This window comes from Maniola hyperantus, chromosome 24 (genome assembly GCF_902806685.2).
Source record: "Maniola hyperantus chromosome 24, iAphHyp1.2, whole genome shotgun sequence".
Classification (NCBI taxonomy): Eukaryota; Metazoa; Arthropoda; class Insecta; order Lepidoptera; family Nymphalidae; genus Maniola; species Maniola hyperantus.
The window spans coordinates 7,333,731-7,355,494 of NC_048559.1; the positions used below are offsets into that span (position 1 = coordinate 7,333,731).

General features: G+C 37.8%; 1 protein-coding gene across 3 annotated transcripts in view; it reads left to right on the top strand.

The window, feature by feature from the left end:
- The window catches only part of LOC117993747 (potassium channel subfamily K member 18), a 31,037-nt gene that overhangs the window by 7,960 nt on the left and 1,313 nt on the right, over positions 1-21,764 (top strand). Inside the window, exons 1-4 of one of the 3 annotated variants that reach the window (XM_069506837.1) lie at positions 17,201-17,475; positions 17,687-18,737; positions 18,907-20,095; positions 20,774-20,976. In XM_069506837.1, coding sequence (XP_069362938.1) covers positions 17,688-18,737; positions 18,907-20,095; positions 20,774-20,976 — 2,442 coding nt within the window. In that variant the 5' untranslated portion in view covers positions 17,201-17,475; position 17,687. Of the gene's footprint in view, positions 1-11,390; positions 11,489-12,700; positions 12,861-17,200; positions 17,476-17,587; positions 18,738-18,906; positions 20,096-20,773; positions 20,977-21,764 lie in introns of those variants that run through there. The other 2 variants (XM_069506838.1, XM_034981569.2) reach the window with 2 other exon arrangements.

Consider the following 21,764-nt stretch of genomic DNA (forward strand, 5'->3'; position numbering starts at 1 on the left):
GAATAGAAATAAGTTAGTACCTATACCAACTTACTTATTTACAAGTTACATGAGAGTCTCAAGGCTTAGGCAGCCAAGTGAAATGTTGTTTACTCCCACCTTCGCGTCAATTTTCATAACTCGTCGTAATAATATGAGTAAACATAATTATGCGGTAACATACCAAAATAACACTCGAGTCATCCAGTCAGTCAGTCAAACTCAAGGGAAGTTTAAACCTACGGCCAAATTGTTTTCGAAGAATCACTTTGTATTTTTGACGACGAGCAAAAAGTGGTTTGGTCACTAGTTTTAGCTGCAATAACTAATCTGTCTGTCACATCAACGTGTCTGTGTCTGTCTGTCTGCTAGCTTTTTACGGCCCAATCGTTCAACCGATTTTGCCGAAATTTGGTACAAATATAGCTTACATCCTGGGGACGGACATAGGCTAGGTACTTTTTATCCCCGAAAATTTAAGAGTTCCCACAGGATATTAAAAACCTAAATTCACACGGGCAAAGCCGCGGGCATCACATAAGGTTTCAATACATACAACTCGCCTTATACCCCGATTGCCATCTCGACGTGTCGCGTTTTTTTAAAAAGAATATTAGCCAAGTTAATTGCTGACGTCCCTTTCCCCTCCAATTAAGCGTAAAACTTGTGCTAGGAGTAGGTACGACAATAGTGCAACGGGTGGGATTTGAATCGGCGACCTTTCAGTTTTCAGTCCACTCCTTTAACCGTTGAGCTATCGAGGCTCTAAATATTAGAGTATAGTATTATACATAACTATGTTTATAGTATGCAGTGATGTTATTTATGCAAATAAATGGCTACATTTTAGGAACTGTTTAGTAGTTTATTAGTTACAAAATATACAGTCAGTGAATGTGAATAAACAGTCAGTTTTGAATGTGTATTGCTTTCTTTTCACAAGCCTGAATAAATATCGAAATGTGGGATTTCATTTGTGATGGTTTTTAGGGTTCTATAACAGATGTGTACCAACGGACCCTTTTACTAAGCCTCCGCTGTCCGTCCGTCCGTCCGTCCGTCTGTCTGTCAGCGAGTTGTATCTCGTTAACCGTAATAGGCAGAGAGTTAAAATTTTCCCAGAATATGTAGGTATTTCTATTATCACAAATTTTTTTTTTTTTAAATGGCCGTATGTCTTTCTTTCTGTCTGTATGTCTGACGTGTCTGTCAAGAAACCTAAAGAGTAATTCCCGTTGACCTAGAATCGTGAAATTTGGCAGGTAGGTAGGTCTTATAATAGCGCACATAAGGGGAAAAATAATATTAATATGCCTACCAAATGGGGTATCACATGAAAGGGATTTACTTGTAAATTCTTAAATAGATTTTTATTTATTTGTATGCGTAATAGTTTTAATTTATCGTGCATACCTAATGTCGAAAAAATACGACTGTAGTACGGATTACGGAACCTTCAGTGCGCGAGTCTGATTCGCACTTGATCGATTTAAAAAAAAATGCCGACCATATTATGATCGATGTTTCATCACATAAAACCAGTGATGTGGTTATTAACTCTATGCATAAAACTAAAATGGCGATAATCAAGTTGCTTTAAAACAGATCGGCAATAGCAAGTCCAGCGTGCTTGTGTTAGGTAGAGGTCAGTGGCGCAGACTATTGACAGTTGATTGATAGATGACGATGTGACAAACCTTAGAACAACAAACAGAAAAAAATGTGGTCACAAGTTTTACCGGGCGTCTTACAACAATAATTGTTATTGTTAGCAATTTTTCAGTCGGCACACGAAAGAACGTGAAAATATTATTAAAAATATGGAAGTATAAAAGTACTTTAAAATTGCCAAAAAATAGAAAAAATCTCAAACCATGCCTAGTAAGTTTTATCTTCTACCATGCGTTGGAAGACCCCTCACTAGGTGGACAGACGACACCAGACGAGTCACAGGGAGCCGCTAGATTTAGGCGGGCGGGCGGGCGGCGCAAGACCGTGGCGTGTGGAAGTCCCTACAAGAGACCTTTGTCCAGCTATGGATGCCTATCGGTTGATGATATTGATGATGATCTACCATGGCACGCACCCTAATATTTTCGGAGTTATGTGCGTTTTAAGCAAATAAATACATCACTTGCTTTAACGGTGAAGAAAAATATCGTGAGGAAACCTGCATGCCTGAGAGTTCTTCATAATCTTAACATCAGGTAACCCGCCTGCTCGTTTGCTCGCTATTTTTATTAAAAAAAACCGGCTAAGTGCGAGTCAGACTCGCGCACCGAGGGTTCCGTACTACAGTGTTATTTTGTCATCATTTTGTACGAAATTTTTCGGTCTTAACGACAGACACAAGGCACTGATTCCGTTGTCTTTCTCTAAACTAAATTTAGAGTATCTGCATCCTTTTCTTTTTAACAATGCTAAAAAAACTTTACATTATTTTAAGGACTCTAAATTTTAAAGGCTCGCGACTGTGCGCTAAAATCACGGGGTTAACCATCTAAAAATTAAATTTAAAACTGTCAAACTGCGTCTGTCCTGTCCTTTTCATATTACATTAGTAAGAAGAGGATGCGAATACTCTAAAATTTAGGAGTGCACAGAATCAGTAATCTGCTATCTCCTTCAAAAGGTAGATGCACATTACTTTCGGCCGCCTACTGCACCTATAGTTTGGATTGCTTGCAGCATACAAGGAGCCCAATATATTATGTTCGGGTAGACGTGCCACAAAAGTGTACTCGGTTCGTGAGTACCTGGTGATGGGAGCGACATTTCTGATGTTCGTCGTGTGCCGCACGGTACCGATCCTGTGCTACCTGTGTTTGGGGGTCGCCTTTATACTATGCCAGAGCGCGTGTTGCTTGTTATTCTGTTCCTGACTATTTCTATTACGGGTTCATAATTATATTGCGAAAGAAAATTATTCCTAAACTGTTTGAGTTTAATTTTTTTTTGTTAGTCAAGCCCATGGATGGAGATACAAGTAATGCCCTTGACTGCAATCTCACCTGATGGTAAGTGACTATGCAGTTTAAGATGAAAGCGGGCTAATCTGGAAGGGAGGTAGGTATGACAGTTTTAATTAAACCCATGCCCATTTGGTATCTATACGGCATCTTACCGGAACGCTAAATCGCTTGGCGGCATGGCTTTGTCGGTAGGGTGGTAACTAGCCACGGCCGAAGCCTCCCACCAGACCAGACTAGAAATTTAGAAATTTTATAATTCCAAATCCCTGCCATGAATCTAACCCGGGACCTCCACTAATAAGATTACAGCGCTTACCACTGCGCCAGGGAGGTCGTCAAAATATGTCGTCCTACATGGAAATGAGTAACACGTGTTCACCCAATTAGAAAGGGACAAAGGGTCACACATAGACAAGGGTATAAATGGCTTTATTATTATAAGTTTAGATTTTTGTTCATTGGTTTAGATTAGAATAAATAAGTTTCAAAGTACATATGTACAAGTGTATCTGTCTGTCTTTCTGTCAGCTAGCTTTTCACGGCTCAACCGTTCAACCGATTTTGACGAAATTTGGTACAGAGGTAGTTTACAACCCGGGGAAGGACATAGGCTACTTTTTATCCCGGAAAATTTAAGAGTTCCCACAGGATTATTAAAAACCTAAATCCACGCGTACGAAGTCGCGGGCATCAGCTAGTTAAGAATAAATTAGTTTCAAAGTGTTCATTTAAAAATTATCGCAATCCTTTTCAGTGCTTTTGAAGTCGGGTTCAATCTTTCGAAGTTTTTTTTGGAATATCGTGAAGAAAGGAATTGTGCCAGGATTGTGTGTTTAGATGTTACCGAGCTTGTTCATACTGCTGAAAAGTATCGATCGCTTGGGAGATCCACCAATGATCAGTCTTAAAAACTTTTTATTACTTACTAAACCCAACAATAATATTCAGGCAGTATTTCAGTATAGTGTAATATCGTATTTATGGGAAAATAACGAGTGTATTTACGAGTTTCCGCGCTTTATTGCCCGTAACCAACCGACAGTTAAATCTTGTCCTCACAATAATAACGGACGGACGTAGGTCATACGTTACGCTTTTTTTATTTGCATACGATTTTATGAACCGACTTCAAAAACAAGGAAGTTATTAATACGGTATTCGCCTTTACCAAAAATAATGTATTTCTCAGTGATTGTTAAATAGAGGGTCTTTTAAAATACGTAAAATCCATGTCCTTTGCTAGTTTTAAGTATAATAACAATTTAAAAATAAATAAAAATCAGTTTTAGAATGTACTGGTAAAGCCCTTTCATATGATACCCCACTCGGTATAGTTATCTTACGTTGAAAATTTTACCACATTTAAATTTTTTTCTGTGTGATGTAATCACAAATCCTCGGTTTTCGGATACATTCCTTTACTTGTGCTATAAGACCTGCCTACCTGCCAAATTTCATGATTCTAGGTCAACGGGAAGTACCCTATAGGTTTTCTTGACCGAAACGACAGACAGACAGACAACGAAGTGATCCTATAAGGGTTCCTTTTTTCCTTTTGAGGTACAGAACCTTAAAAAAGATTTAAAAAATACATTATATAAATATTTGGAATTTTTATCTCTCTTTGTTATCGACTGAAGCAATTTCGGAATTTTTTGAGCTCACAATCAAATGAAATATAATATGCAAATTAACGTATTCAGTACGCACCGCAGTACCGACTACCAATATAAATGATACTCTCGAATGTTTCAGTTATTTTTTATCGAATCATTTATTGAATTTATTCAAAAGTTAATTTATGGCGGCTCACACTTTAAGGACTTGGGCAGACAGAACGCGTGATTGCAACTTCGGATTGCAACGATTACCAACGAGAACCGCGACTTCGCCCGCGCGGATTTAGGTTTTAAAAATCCTGTGGGAACTCTTTAATTTTCCGGGATAAAAAGTAGCCTGTTACTCTCCGTCCTTCCTTTCAACTATTTCTATGCCAAAAATCAAGTCCATTGGTTGCTCAGTTATGGTGTGAAGGACCAACAAACAAATAAACACACTTTTGCATTTATAATATCAGTATACATTCAAAATCTAAACTGATCCGCCCCGGCTTCGCTAGGGTGGAATTTAGAAAATCCACGTGGGGGTTGAATTTCCAAAAATCCTGACTCATTCCTTCATTTATGACCGAAAACCCAAATACCAATTTTCATCGATGTTGCTTTAAAAATGACGGACTTTCATACAAACATCCATCCCCCATTTAACCCACTTAGGGGTGGAATTTCGAAAAATCCTTTCTTAGTGGATACCTACTCTTTATAAAGAATAGACCCTCCAAATTTCATGTTTTAAGGAACAGAGGTTTAGGCTGTACGTTGATATATTATAAGTCAGTCAATCAGTAAGGGCTTTTTATAAGGAAGGAAGGAATTTTATATACTTAAAATAATGTATAAAAAAGATAATAAATTTCTTTAGCAGCAGAAAATATGATAGGATTACGAGGTAGACATATACTTAAACTTAACTCAAACGAAATGAAGTGAAGCTAAAACGAAAAAAACAGTTAAATTAGAACGATAAATAAAACCCTCAGGGGACACTTTTCCAATTTAAGCAACAACTTTGTCTTACAAAAGTTAAAAGCTGCGGCTTTCGTCAAATCAAATCCAATCTCCGGTTTCAGAAGTCTCATTAGATAACTTGAGAAAGTTATTAAGAGATTAAAATTAATTGGAACCAAATTACAACATGTAATTCAATTATACAGGAAATAATTTATTCACTTCTCTGAGCTAATATTACGAAAATATGCCTAGTGGTCTGGTGGGAGGCTTCGGCTGTGGCTAGTTACCACCTTACCGGCAGAGCCGTGCCACCAAGCGTTTTAGCGTTCCGTAAATCTAAAAAAAAATTACAAAAAAAAATAAAACCGACTTTAATACAAAAACACTAAAAATTAAAAAATAATTTAATTTATTACCGAATATATTATGGCACCGACCCCAAAAAATATTATTTAGGAACTATATTAACTCTTGTATACATAATATATTCGCTAATAAATTAAATTATTTTTTAATTTTTAGTGTTTTTGTATTGAAGTCGGTTTTTATTTTTTTGTATTTTTTTTTATTTCACAATTTTTAGTGGCGCCATGGTATTAAAATATGCTATGCCTGGTTAAAAATCTACTGTTTACTAAGCTATTACACTGATCGCGAGCAATTTACTCTTATCCGTTGAGGAGTTCCATTATCTATCTTCGAAGATGTTCATCAGATCTTCACCAAATTTAAATGGGACCAATTTTGAAGAATTTCAAACAAAAAAAGAATTTTCATAATCGGTCCCGGCGTCTTCGAGTAATCGGGGAAATAAAAAAAAAATCCGACGAATTGAGAACCTCCTCCTTTTTTGAAGTCGGTTAAAAACTACAGGCAATAATATAAGAGCCATATTGTGTGGTTCAAAGGCAAGTGAAGCATAGTAACGCACCTCCACCTAATTGTATACGCTGTGAAAATCCAAACTAGGCCACTTAGATGTTAACACCCCAATTTACATGCTCCGTACTGTAATGGCTTATAAACAACATTTTACGAGCTTAACACTCAAATCTGTACTAATATTATAAATCCGAAAGTTTGTTTGTCTGTCTGCTACAGTTTCGCTATCCATAATTTATGTTTTATAGTCCGTACAAAATGACTTATCACGCGCCATTTTATCTGTCATGTCAAAAGTACGGTTCACCTTAAAAATAAGGACTAAAATCGTACTATTGACATGATAATTGATATAAAAAGTTAAAAAGGCGCGTGAGAAGTCATTTTGTACGCATAATACATACAGGGATGTAACTATAATGGTAGCAAAAATGAAGACAGGTGATAGTACTGATGATTACCTACTAATATGATACCACAAAAAAAAGCGAAAAAATATAAAAAAATCCTATAATTTTGTAAAAGTTTACGATATATTGCAAATAAAATATCTAACTGACGCTAGAGGTCAACGAACGTTGCGTCGGGGTATTGACCCGAGTTTTGCACTCTATACATTGCGGGGTTAAAAAATACTAAATCACTAAAACTACAAAATGAGGCAAATGGTTATTGGTATTGGACTGTGTTTAGGTAGTATAACAATAACGTAAGTTTTTGCTATCGTTCTGATTACACCCTGTTATATCCTGATTCCTGAATACCGTAACATAATATACCCAGGTGCACAGGAGTTCAAGCCAGGGTATGCATTTAGGTATGAACTTATTTTACGGCAGGTTATAATGAAAAATAAGCATTGATTTATTACAATGAGGGTAAGCAGTGCGTTTATGCCTCTATGAACTGCACGCCACTGAATATACCTATAGGCGAATGATTCCAATTTCCCCCGTACACTGTGTAGCTGGGCTTAGCGGCTCAGGCTGGCTCAGCTACATCCTGTACCCGGATACAGGCTGGCTCAGCTACATCCTGTACCCGGATACAGGCTGGCTCAGCTACATCCTGTACCCGTATACAGGCTGGCTCAGCTACATCCTGTACCCGGATACAGGCTGGCTCAGCTACATCCTGTACCCGGATACAGGCTGGGTCAGCTACATCCTGTACCCGGATACAAGCGGCACTACAAATACGAGGAACGAGATAGGGTGAACACAAAGTAAAAATATCAGTTAGGCCAGAAAAAATATTGTGTGTCAGCTGTCATGTCAAAAGTAGGAGTGTAGTCTTTGATCTAATTTATCACCATAAAACAAAATGAATGAGGAGGTTTCCAGGCAACTTATAAATAACTTATAAATAACTTAGGTAAATTATTTCTCAGTGAATATAAATAGAGGGTCTCCCAAAATAGGTTAAATAAACGTCCTATGTATGATAACTATTTGAAATTATCGATTAAACTAAAAAAAGTGCGTCAAATGATTGTGACGTCACATACCGATATTTCATAGAATCTCGGATAATAAGCGCACGTTTTGACGTTTGATAAAAAGTTACTGATTTGACTAGCTGTCAAATACCAGATTGCATTGAATCTGTCCAACGAATAGGAAACAAACACATTACCCTCGTTTGGTCTTCGCCACAGTCGGGTAAAAAGAGACCAATATTAACTAATATACCTACCCACTGTTGTGTTTAGACTGTGACTCTAAGAAGGTAGCGTACTTAGATGTACTTAGATGTAATTAACATGCTAGCACAAATACACATCACTGCACCGGTGGTTTACGTACAGGGTGTAACCAGAACGCTGGCAAATACTTAGCGTTAAACACAAAAAATATAAAAAAATCCTATAATTTTATAAAAGTTTACGATATATCAGTACCCTTATTATAAATGCGAAAGTGTGTTTTTTTGTTGGTTTGTTGGTTTGTCCTTCAATCACGTCGCAACGGTGCAACGGATTGACGTGATTTTTGGCATGGGTATAGATAAAGACCTGGGAAAGTGACATAGGCTACTTTTTATCCCGGAAAAACAAAGAGTTCCTACGGGATTTATAAAAAACCTAATTCCACGCGGACGAAGTCGCGGGCATCAGCTAGTTGCAAATAAAACATCTGACTAACGCTAGAAGTCAATCCAATACCAATAACCATTTGCCTCATTTTGTAGTTTTTGTGATTTAGTATTTTTTCAAACCCGCAATGTATAGCGTGCAAAACTGGGGTCAATGCCCGCCATTGACTGAACTGAATGTGAAACGATCTGAAACCATCGACAACTGTCGACTATGGTTTCAGATGGTTTCACATTACTTACAAGTTTGAAATTTGAATCGTATAGCAAAATATTTTTATGGAAAGTAGGCTAGCGTTTATCAAGTAAGGCAAGCGAAATGTGTTTCATTTATTATCCGCGGTAGGTAAGGGCTTTAAAATCCCTCTCCGCGCGGCTTTGCGAGGATTTTTCACAGAAAATATAACCGTGACGGAAGACGGATGATGTTGTTACACCGTTTCCATTGTCACATACGATATTTTAATTTTTGTTAGAAAAGAAAGTGCGAGTCAGACTCGCGCTTCGAGTCCTCCGTACCACTCAAAAACTATTATGCATAAAAAAAAAAACAATCTGTTTTTGAATGTACCTACAGGTAAAGAAAGCCCTTTTTATTTTAATGTAAAGAAATTTGAACAGACCTAGCATCTAAATTCAAAACACTATTTTTGCGCTTTGAAACCGTGTCGTGCATTTCCCTAACAAAAAAATACGGTAAAGGTATTGAAAATTACATTTCCTAAGTTTATCAGAGACATCACATTCATGATTTTCTGATTTTATCCATAGTCCTCTGAGACAAGTTATAATTAGGAAGCCAAAGATCGCGTGGAGGAACGTCAAAACGTGATGTAGAATGGAAACGCACCCGTGGTGTTTTAAATATGAATAACAATATCTTATTTAAAGCAACAGCTCACGCTAAGAGCTGAGTGTTGGGAAATTCCTTTGCATCATACCTGCACTCTTTAAAAATTCTTAAGAATATACCTACCTATTCTTACGGCATTCCGAACCAGTGGTAAATTATTATTATGACTATTATTTATTATTTATTATTAATTAAACTAGTTGACGATTCAAAAGCACTTGTAGAAGTTTACTTGAATAAAAATATATTCTATTCTACTCTTATTATTCTTCTCATGAAATTTAAGACTCAAGGTTCAAAACAAGCGGTAGATTTATTGCCAACGATCGATAAACGCAGTCGATATGGACTCGTGCAACCCTAAAACTACAGTGCGGGTGAGCGCGACTCACCTCATGCCCCGATTGCCATGTCGACCTGTCGCGAACAAAACTTCATCATCATCATGATCAACCCATCGCCGGCTCACTACAGAGCACGGGTCTCCTCCCAGAGTGAGAAGGGTTTTGACCATAGTCTACCACGCTGGCCATGTGCGGATTGGTAAACTTCACACACCTTTGAGAACATTATGGAGAACTCCAGGCATGCAGGTTTCCTCACGATGTTTTCCTTCACAGTTAAAGCAAGTGATATTAATTAATTAATTAAAACGCACATAACTCTGAAAATTTAGAGGTGCGTGCCCGGGATAGAACCCCCGACATCCGATTAGAAGGCGGACGTCCTAACTACTAGGCTATCACTATTAATTTCATTTCTGTATAGAACATCAAGCTTTTATAATTGCAATAGAACTTTCTAAATCTAATGAATACCATCCCACATTGTGGAAAAGCAAAATTTAGTTAAACAACTTTTAGTTAACTCATTAGGCTTCCTGCGGTGCTATCTATTGCATAAACTTTAATAAATAAACGCCTATTTTAGTCGGGCAGCACTGGAAAATTTCCAGGATATCCGGATACCGGATGCAAGTTATTCGGGAAATGCCTCACAACCCTTTTAACAATACATACATCGTGTTACCAGAACGCAAACGCTAGCAAAAACTTAGGGTAATTAGCTTAGTTGGAGAGGAAAGGGGAATATTAGTCACTAGCTGATGCCCACGACTTCGTCCGCGTAGATTTAGGTTTTTTAAAAATCTCGTTTTTAAAAACTTTTTATCCCGGGAACTCTGATTTTCCGGGATAAAAAGTAAAAACCGCTAGGCTATCACAGCTTCAGGTTTATTATTATGGCCCTTCAATCACGCCGCAACGGACCAACGGACTGGCGTGGTTGTATGGACTATGGATATAGTTAAAGACCTGGAGAGTGGCATAGGCTACTTTTTATCCCGGAAAATCATAGGGTTTCCAAGGGATTTTGAAAACCTAAATCCAAGAGGACGAAGTTGCGGGCTAGTAGTATTTATATAAAAGGAATATGTGACTGTCTTACTGATTGACTGACTGACTGATCTATCAACGCACAGCTCAAACTACTGGACGGATTGGGCTTAAATTAAGCATGCAGATAGCTAATTATAACGTAGGCATCCGCTAAGAAGGGATTTTTGAAAATTCAACCCCTAAGGAAGTAAAATAGGGGGTTGAAATTCATACCTATAGTCCACGCGGACGAAGTCGTGGGCATAAGATAGTAATATAATATGGCAGTACAGTACGCGGCCAAAAGTGATGAACATCGATCTTTAGAAGGAGACAGCAGATTTGTAGAGCACTGTCTCGGTCGTTGAGGCCGACTAAGCGTCATAATGGGTACTAGCTTATGCTCGCGACTTCGTCCGCGTGGACTTCAAAATTTCAAACCCCTATTTAACCCCCTTAGGAGTTGAATTTTCAAAAATCCTTTCTTAGCGGATGCCTACGTCATAATAGCTATCTGCATGCCAAATTTCAGCCCGATCCGTCCAGTAGTTTGAGCTGTGCGTTGATAGATCAGTCAGTCAGTCAGTCAGTCAGTCAGTCAGTCAGTCAGTCAATCACCTTTGCCTTTTATATATTTAGATATAGATATTTTTTTAATTTTCAGGTTCTAATGAGGACCAATATGACAAAAATCTTACTGATGTGAGGAGGGAGGTGGCGACACGAATACAGATTGCGCTGAAGAATCAAAGCTCTTTAGAGGTAAGTAGATATCCTCAAAAGCAAAGCTCAGAGTCACTCAGCGGGTGATGGAGAGAGCTATGCTTGGAGTTTCTCTACGTGATCAAATCAGAAATGAGGAGATCTGTAGGAGAACTAGAGTAACCGACATAGCTCAACGGGTTGCGAAGCTGAAGTGGCAATGGGCAGGGCACATAGTTCGTACAACCGATAGACGTTGGGGTCCCAAGGTGCTGGAATGGCGACCTCGCACCGGAAGACGCAGCGTTGGAAGACTCCCCACTAGGTGGACGGACGACATCAGACGAGTCGCACGGAGCCGCTGGATCCAGGCGGCGCAAGACCGTGGCGTGTGGAAGTCCCTACAAGAGACCTATGTCCAGCAGTGGACGTCTATCGGTTGATGATGATGATGATGAGGTATCTCTACTTCCCTAATCCCTACTAATATTATAAATGCGAAAGTGCGTCTGTCTGTCTGTTTACTAGCTTTTCGTGGCCCAACAGTTTAATCGATTTTGATGAGGTACAGAGGTAGCTTGTGTCCCGGAAATTGACATAAGCCACTTTTTATCCCGGAAAATCGAAGAGTTCCCACGGGATTTGTCAAAAAACCTAAATCCACCTGGATGAAGTCGTGGGCATCATCCAGTAGGTAACTAATATAATTATTACAAAGTTTACTTATCGCATATTATTTATTACTAAGTTATTCCCGCGACTTCGTCCGCGTGGACCACAAAAATTTCGAACCTCTTGTACGCCTATTGGGATTGAATTTTCAAAAATCCATTCTTAGCGGATGTCTACATCATAATAGCTATAGCTGCATGCCAAATTTCAGCCCGATCCGTCTAGTAATTTCAGCTGTGCGTTAATAGACCAGTCAGTCAGTCAGCTAGCTTTTCCTTTTATGTAAGTATTTAGATTTTAGATAGATATTAATAAATATGTGAAAAATTGCTTGCTTTAACGGTGAAGGAAAACATCGTGAGGAAACCTGCATGCCTGAGAGTTCTCCATAATGTTCTCAAAGGTGTGTGAAGTCTACCAATCCGCACATGGCCAGGCGTGGTAGACTATGGCCAAAATCCTTCTCACTCTGAGAGGAGACCCGTGCTCTGTAGTGAGCCGGCAATGGGTTGATCAAGATGATGATGATGATGTGAAAAATTCGATGTCTGATAGTGTTAGGTACTTCTTCACTCTACAATGACTGTATTTTCTGTGCAGAGCAGTCCAGATATCCTGGACCTGATCGAGCAAGACCTGGAGAAGTACGAGGAGAGCTTCATGGAGTACCAGAAGAACGTCAACAACCGCGACACGAAGAAGAACACCTGGACATTCTGGAACGCCATGTTTTATGCTGGCACCATTTATACCACCATAGGTACCTACCTACTTATGTTTTTTATATTCGACTAGCTGGATGCCCGCGATTTCGTCCTCGTGGATTTAGGTTTTTTAAATATCCCGTGGGAACTCTCTGATTTCACGGGATAAAAAGTAGCCTTTGTCACTCTCCAGGTCTTTGACTATACCCTTGCAAAAATCACATGCAATCTGTTGTTCCGTTGCGACGTGATTGAAGGACAAACCAACAAACCAATAGACCAACAAACAAACACACTTTCGCATTTATAATAAGGGTACTGATAATAAGGGTACTGATAATAAGGGTACTGATAATAAGGGTACTGATAATAAGGGTACTGATAATAAGGGTACTGATAATAAGGGTACTGATAATAAGGGTACTGATAATAAGGGTACTGATAATAAGGGTACTGATGTGCGCAATGCGCTGAGACTTATCCATACAGTGTGTCTGTTTGTCTGTCTGTCTGCTTGCTTTTCACGGATTACAAGTTAGCGCTTGGCTACAATCTCACTTAGTGGTAAGTGATGATGCAGTCTAAATTATTTTTAAATACAAATTAAAATTTGCGGACCGGTAGGATTCGAACCCGCGTCTCCTATGATCGCGCCCGACGCTCTGACCACTAATCTACGGCTCGCCTGCTGCCAGTGACGAAATTTGTGATATGTATGTTTACTCAGTACTGAAGCGACTGTTTATGCCATCTAGTAGCGACACTTTGCAGCTATCGAAACTACTTTCAAAGGCCCATATTACAATGCAGCTCTTTGAACTTAGTACCTACCATAAGGCCCGCAAATTGCTATTGCGCTGGAACTATCTCTCATTAACATCGAAATGACGTCAGCCGAAATAAAAATATACCCTCAGCTCGAAACTTCAGTCTAGTGCTAACGTCACTAAAATGGCGGCCACGTGCATTAGCGATTTGCGGGACTTACACTACCTAAAGTCACGAAGTTTGGCAGTTTCAAATTAAATAAAGTCCGTCAGTCCTCTTCTTATTACATTCGTAAGACAAAGATGCGAATACTCTAAGTTGCGATCAGAATCAGTACCAATGTGTTCTTTGTAAATTCATAAACTTTGTTTTTTGAAATCGAATGCAGTAAAAACGAATACAGATAACTATCATTCATTTATTCATTGTTTCACAAATATGCAATGAAATTGGACCACTGTAGTCTGTGAATTGGACATTGGATTGGACCTGGACAATGTATCAAAATGCCACTTTGATACTGAAACAACATTGTTTCGACGTTCAGTTATCTCTATTCTCTTGTTTTGTTCATTATACCGGCTTCCCACGGTGCGTCACATTGCGGACGGATGCGGACCAGGCTGCATCGGCCATCGACGCAACACGGGAAGAGTATCTCATGACGACGATTCTTGACGAACTCCCTGGCGCAGTGATGATCGCTGTGGTCTTATAAGTAGAGGTCGCGGGTTCGATTCCCTGCAGAGACAATTTGGGAATTTATAATTTCTAAATTGTTTCTGGTCTGGTCTGGTGGAAAGCTTTGACCGTGGCTAGTTACCACCCTACTGGCAAAGCCATGCCATCAAGCGATTTAACGTTTCAGTACGATGCCGCCTAGAAATCGATCAAGGGTACAGGTTTAGTGAAACTTCCATACCTCTTCCAAGTTTGCCCGCTTCCATCTTAGACTGCATCATCGCTTACCACCAGATGAAATCGCAGTCAAGGGCTAACTTGTATAGAAAAAAAAACCAAGAAAATCGTCCGTGGTACTGCCACGTCGTTTTTGTCGTCCGAGCCTTGTGCGCGGCGCGTGGCTGTCCGTGGTCGTCGGCCGTCGTCATCATCATCATGATCAACCCATCGCCAGCTCACTACAGAACACGGGTCTCCTCTCAGAGTGAGAAGGGTTTTCGCCATAGTCTACCACGCTGGCCATGTGCAGGTTGGAAGACTTCACACACCTTTGAGAACATTATGGAGAACTCTCAGGCATGCTGGTTTCCTCACGATGTGTTCCTTCAATCTCAATGCAAGTGATATTTAATTACTTAAAACGCACATAACTTCGAAAAGTTAGAGGTACGTGCTCCGGATCGAACCCCCGGCCTCTTACTAGAAGGCGGACGTCCTAATCGACCTAATCACGCACCGTGGGAAGCCAGTATAATTTAGCCTGGAGTCACGTAGTTCAAAACAAACAAAAGATTGACTTTTTTCCCTGTCTGGGTTATATTATTTAATTTAAAAATGTCCCCTCGGGTGCTATTTTTGCTCTCAATAAGGTGGTATTTTAAAATTCGACTCTTGTTCAATCATCGGATTCCTTCTACTCGCTGTGATGATAAAAAATATCCTGTTTCTTTTTTATTATTATTCAGAAATAGGCTTCGGGATACTTTTTTTTTTAAATATTGTGTGCGTAGTTTCTATTTTATTTTAAAGCAAGGATTTGTGGAAAAAGAGTTCACAAATCCCCATTAGAGGCTCTGTAGAGAGTGTCAATGGGGATGTCATAACCCCTGAAAAAAAAAAACCGGTCAAGTTCGAGTCAGACTCGCGCACCGAGGGTTCCGTACTAGAGTCGTATTTTTTCGATATTTTGCACGATAAATCAAAAATAAATAAAAATCTGTTTTATTATGTACAGGTAAATAAATCCCTTTTTTATGATATAAGTCCCGCAAATTGCTAATACGCGTGGCAAAAATTTAAAAATATCAAAGCGCCCAAAGTAATGTGAAGAGCTATGATTTTAAAACGCGATTCACAAGAATAATCGATGTTGAAGAGAAAAAATAAACATACAGTCGAATTGAGAACCTCCTCCTTTTTTTGAATCGGGTGGTGACAATAGGTAGGTCAACGGTGGGTTATAAACATAGAGATAGGTTATAAATAATTAATGACACATCTTTTTCTTTTTGAGGATGGGTTCCGTTTATCCTTTTTAAAAGGGATTTAAAAATTTCAAAGCGCCTGGCATAATACGCAGAGCAATTTTAAATACTCGCATTTAAACGATAATTTGTATTCATAATACTACCAGGCGTTAGCTGAAAGTGTTTTATTTTTATTTTAGTAAGCACAGAGAATGTTCAATCGTTAGTTTTTTTTACTGCACTCGCATAAAGCTCTCAAAGAAAATGAAGTAACTTTATTTCTTTGTTTTAAGCACACACGGGTACAAGACGCAATTCGTTATAAAGCTCTATGCAGGTTTAAAGATCTGGGCAGAAATGATGCGGGGCGGGCTCAGGTGGCTCAGTACGTCACATTGATCGTTCATAATATACTCGCGTACGATTTGTTTAGACTAGTTTTCTTCTTACGCTGATCATCAGCGCTGACAAACAGTGCGTAACTAATCAAAGCTCGCCCGTCAGCGTTATTTTCGAATGCTTCATCACCATCCTCATCCTATAGACTATACTGTTGGACATAAGTTCTCGACATGCTGTGTTCTTGCGCCGCTTGAATCTAGTATAGCTTGGGGGGTCTGCAAACGCTGCGTTTTCAAGTGCGAGGTCGTCATTCTAGCACCTTGGGACTTCAACGTCTATCGGTTTATTAACTGTGTGCCCTGTCCATACTATAGTTGTAGTGCATTAGCTTATAGACTACACAAATCTCAAATCCCTATTTTACGCCTTTAGGGGTTGAATTTTTAAAAATACTTTCCTAGCGGATGTTTACGTCATATCTATGTATCTGCATGCCCGATCCGCCTAGTAGTTTGAGCTGTGCGTAGATAGATCACTCAGTCAATCAGTCAGTCACCTTCCCTTTTATATATACCTACATATCTAGATATCATGTGGATGGTTGTCTCTGTTGAGATTGACTGCTGTGACTGAAATTCGGTCAGGGGAATATTACTATTTATGATTCCTACACATTCTAGAACCGTGTTGTGTTTGTCCAACCCTTTGTACATACCCACTACAGGTTTAAGGCCAGATAAATTAAACGAAGCCTTTTCTTTGAAGAATTGCAGGGTTTTCATTTTGTTTTAACATTACCTATTTATAGTATAAAGTTAATTTTGTAATCCACTTGAATAAACTTTTTACACTACTACTCATTATAGTGTTTCTGGTAGTTCTTTTTTTATCTCAAAAAAAAAAAATAACTACCTACATAAACAGATAGCTATATCACAAATGTATATAAGTAAATAAATCCAAATGTAAGTAATCTATACAATAAAAACAATATTGAAGACCTCTGTAATGAGATAAAATTGAACAATTAGCTTTCTTAGCAGAGGTCAAGACTAACTGGTTTTGTAGTTCATATTTTTAACCACGCAAACGTACCTACCTACTAAACGCAGCTGTAGTTGTTTTAATTTTGGAACAGTGCCATGGCGTCTTGGCGCACTTCGGCTCGGTCTCCACACATTCTAAACGTTTATACAGAAAATTCACTTTCATTTCATACGTAACAAAACTCAAATATTCAGCTAGTATCCTTAAAAGTTCCTTTAAATAGTGTTAAAACAGAGTTCATTGCCCAAAAAGTACAAATCGGGTCTCAATTTGCAATGTTTGTTTACGTTCTAAGCGACGAAATGCCGAAAATAGATTCTTTTAATAGAATGTGACCTGGATGTGATAAAGGATAATTTTTTTGATGGTGAGTGCATTTTATCTATTGTATTGAATTTGTTCCCAGCCTTATATGTCAACACCCAATTTTATTGGCAAGTGATACTCATCATATTGCCAAATATGCAGTTGTAATACTATGATGTGCACTATTATCTATTCAGTTTGCTTCGTTGTGCTGTGAAGTTCTGATTATAATTGAACAATTTATAAAAGAAGTGTTTTTTTCATATTTCCAGGATGAGTGACGAAGAAAGTGATTCTAATTTTGTTGTATCAATAAAAGTTCCTGAACGAAGAGAATCCGAAACAACACTTCCACCGATCAAAAATAAACGTGACGATATGGAAAACGAATCGTATCAGCATCAGATGTCTATTAGAAAGAGACGGAATTTATCAAAAAATCGAAGCCAGAACCCGAGACAACGTGAAAAAACTCCTGAACCAGGCAGGGCTAACATTCCCTATGAAGACACTACATCTGATGATGAAGAAAACCAACCACAACGAACGTCAAGGGAAATTGAAGCCGACAACACATATGAAGAAATGAAACGTTTAGTTCAAGAACAAGCTAATGCCAAAGACCCTGTGTATGATTTAGACACAGATGAAATTTTAGAGGCTAGAGCACAAGCAGCCAACGAACGAAGGCGAAGGAGTATTTCACCTTTTGCACTACCCGGTAAAGAAGATATATGTAATTTGCAACGAAAAGGAAGTTTTATTGATCCTGAAAATAAATTGTTAAGTACTAATTATTCCATAAGTTCTAAAGATGATGGTCCTAATCGAAGAAATTCCATAACAATAGAACCTCAAGAAAAACAAGAGAATAGAAGTTCTTTATCGCCTCCAGTATCTCCTACAAAAAAAGAATCTCCACAAAATTTACCGGCACCTGCAAAGAAGTTAGAGGAAATGGTTTATCCCGATGAAATTAAAAAAGAAACCAGCGATAAACCGAAAACAATTAAACCTGTTAAGAAAGAGGAACCCATCATCACAGAAAAAGAGGTAAAGAAAGTAAGCAAATCAGAACCTACACCTGCACCTGGAGAGCTTGTAACTAAAGTAATACAAGTTGAACGAACTCCAAGTAAAAAACTTCCACAAGATCAAAAACCAGTCGTCGAAGTAAGAGAAAGAGTTGTGAGAACTCCGAGCAGAAAATCTGACACTAAACCAGTCGTTGTAAAACAAGGGGTCCCTAAATCAACAACCGAAACACAAACTAAAGTGCCACCGGTAAAGCCAGCAAGAAGCAAATCATCATCAAGATTCGTGGTCAGTTTCTATTTAAAGTTGTTTGTGATTATCATAATTCTTTTAATAATAGGATTGTATTTCCAATTGGCTCCCTAAAACGTTAACGAACACAAAATATGTAATTACAAACATTTAACATAAATAATGAAGATACACTAATTAAAGTTATTCATAATAATATTTCCAGAGTAAAACTAGCGAAAGTGAAATGAGTGAAGACCAAATGACTCAACAAGATGCCAATTCTGGTGAAACTCGGCGCAAGATTGTACCAACACCGCGACGGTTCAAGAAAAATAGATCCCCAAGAGAAAATAGATCTCATTCTGCTCAAAGAATTGAAGATACAAGAGGGCTTGATAAAACAGGAACAGGAATGAGTGAAACTAGTCGGGAAATAATAGAGTTATTGCAAAAGGCTAGAGCTCGGAGTTTGTCGATACCTAAAGATGATCCACGACTACCAACTGAATATAAACAACACACTAGAACTTTACAAACTCCCAATAAAACGCCAGTTAATTTGCGACACACAAGAGGTATATCCTGTCCAAAAACTATACAAATTATTAGCGATAAAGAAATTTTATCTGGTTTGGAAAAGTCCAAAATTATTAATCTAGAGCATGAAAGGCATAGCAGACATAGTTCGGGATATGTTGAGGCAAGCCAATCTGAGTACACATCTAGCTGTTATTCTACTTCACCGAGTGAAAATGAGTACGAATTCGATTTACTTGAACGATCAGCTGAATTAACTCGTAAACTCAATCTGTTAAGAAAAAGAGAAAGCAGAAATGAGAGTGACAAAATTTCAACTGAAGAATTTGACCAAAAAACAGAAATTGAACCAAAGTCTGTGCTTAGAAAACGATCAGTTGCAGGTAAAAGTTTATCAAAGAGAGTTAATAAAGAAAGTGCGGATAAAAAGCCAGAAAAAGAAAAGGATATTAAAGCTAAACGTATAACACGATCACGATGGAAATTGATCGCAAACTGGCAAGAATTTAAGCAAGAATATAAAACAGAATACGATAAGATAACATATCTTAGAAATAGATGTTTTTGTGATCTATTTCTGATGGTTATAATGTGTGGTCTAGGTGGGATAATGTTTAAAGCTTTAGAAGGATCTTTTGAGAATGCTTATAAGTGTAGTACAAGAAATGTGAAAAGAGATTTTATTGAAAGTCTTTGGCGTGGGAGTCATTACCTCAGGGAGGAAGATTGGAAGTCTCTAGCAAGAAACAAACTGTATGAGTTCGAGAATCAATTGCATACAGCGCATGAAGCTGGCGTAACATCTTATAGTGGGCAGAGATCTTGGAACTTCATGAATTCGTTTGTCTATTGTATGACATTGGTGACGACTATTGGTAAGATATTTTTGTTATGATATAAGAATAAGAACTCAGTCTGAAAAACTCATATTTTAGAAAAGTTGTTGATATTCTGTCTTTTTTTGTAAATTGTGTTCATTATTGTAGTATATTTTGTGTTATCACTTATCAATGATTATGAGACTATCATTGTTGCTGCTCATACAATAAATTACAACAGTTTATTAAATGTCAGATCCTTTTTAACCCAATGCATCTATTTAGGTACTCAATGTAAAAACTCACTCTACATTAACTGCAACTATATTTTTTGAACCTATATTATGTACTAACCTAACCAAAATAATATTCTATTAAATTATTTTTGAAGTATTAAAGTATTGTCTTTCATTTTCACTATAAATTTCACATTTTGATTCCATAAATTAAACGACCAAAATCTCATTTGCATAATAAGTTGTTTTTATGTCCCTCTGGTTCTAATTTTCCCAGTGTCTATGAATTTCTTTTTAGAAATTCATCAATTAAACCAAATTGACTGATCTAAATTTAGTGTTATGCCTTTTAAATTGTTTTTTTTGGAAAATAATACCAGTAGTTTTAGACCTGTTATTTTAGTTTCGTTTAAAGATTGTGTACTCTGTAGATTGAGTATCATTGATAAAGAATGCTTACCTATATTGATTAATTTATGCTAGATCTTCTAAATTCCAGGTTACGGTCATATAGCTCCAAAAACAACCTACGGTCGGGTGGCTACTATAGCTTACGCTATTGTCGGCATACCGCTGTTCTTGATAGTGCTAGCTGACTTCGGCAAGCTGTTCACTAGGATCATCAAGTTCTTCTGGGCGTTCATTCGTCGTTTCTACTATACACGAAGTTGCAAACGAGTTAGAAGAACAGCACCTATGCAGGTATTTAATATCGTATTAGTTTTGCAAAGTTAAATGAGCTAACATAGGTGAGAGCTTTCTATCAGATCTTTTTTGTCCAATACTAGTTGATTTTAGAAGGTCAGAAGCAGTGTCCAATTTTTAGTCTACTAGTAGAATTTCTGTAAACCCTTTTTAGGGTGCCATACCTCAAGAGGTAAAAGGAACCTTATAGGATCACTTGGTTGTCTATCTGTCTGTCTGTCGTGTCTGTGTCAAAGCCCGTAAAGGTAATAAAAACCAATATAGGGTACAATTTTAATAATCTTTGTTAAAGTGGAAAATTACTACTAAAATCTCTCCAGTTTCTAGATCCATTTATAAAGATAAAGATGATCAATGCGCTTTTATGCATTTCAGTTTGCAAACAAAAATGAATTTGCACCCAAAATTAAGTAGGCACAACGTTCATACTAGTCAAGGTATTTAAGTAAGTCATAAACTATTGTTACAAGTAGGTTCCTATGTTTTAAATCTTTAATAATACTGAAACTTAATTAGCTATTATAGAAACTTTATAGAAGAGTCTTCAAGGAATCTACTAAAACGATTTTAAGTTTCAATATTGGCTATATTCATAACTTAATTCAACATTTATGTTACTATACGTTATTAGAGAAAATTCGCCTGATCTTGTTCCCAGGAAATGTTTCAAATTACTCCTTTTACAGACGAAACAAAGCGCTCCGTGCCCTTTTAGTCAGGAATGAATAATGGTTCCGCCTCGAGCCATATTATGTTTTTGTACACTATAGTATTTTTAGGGTTAC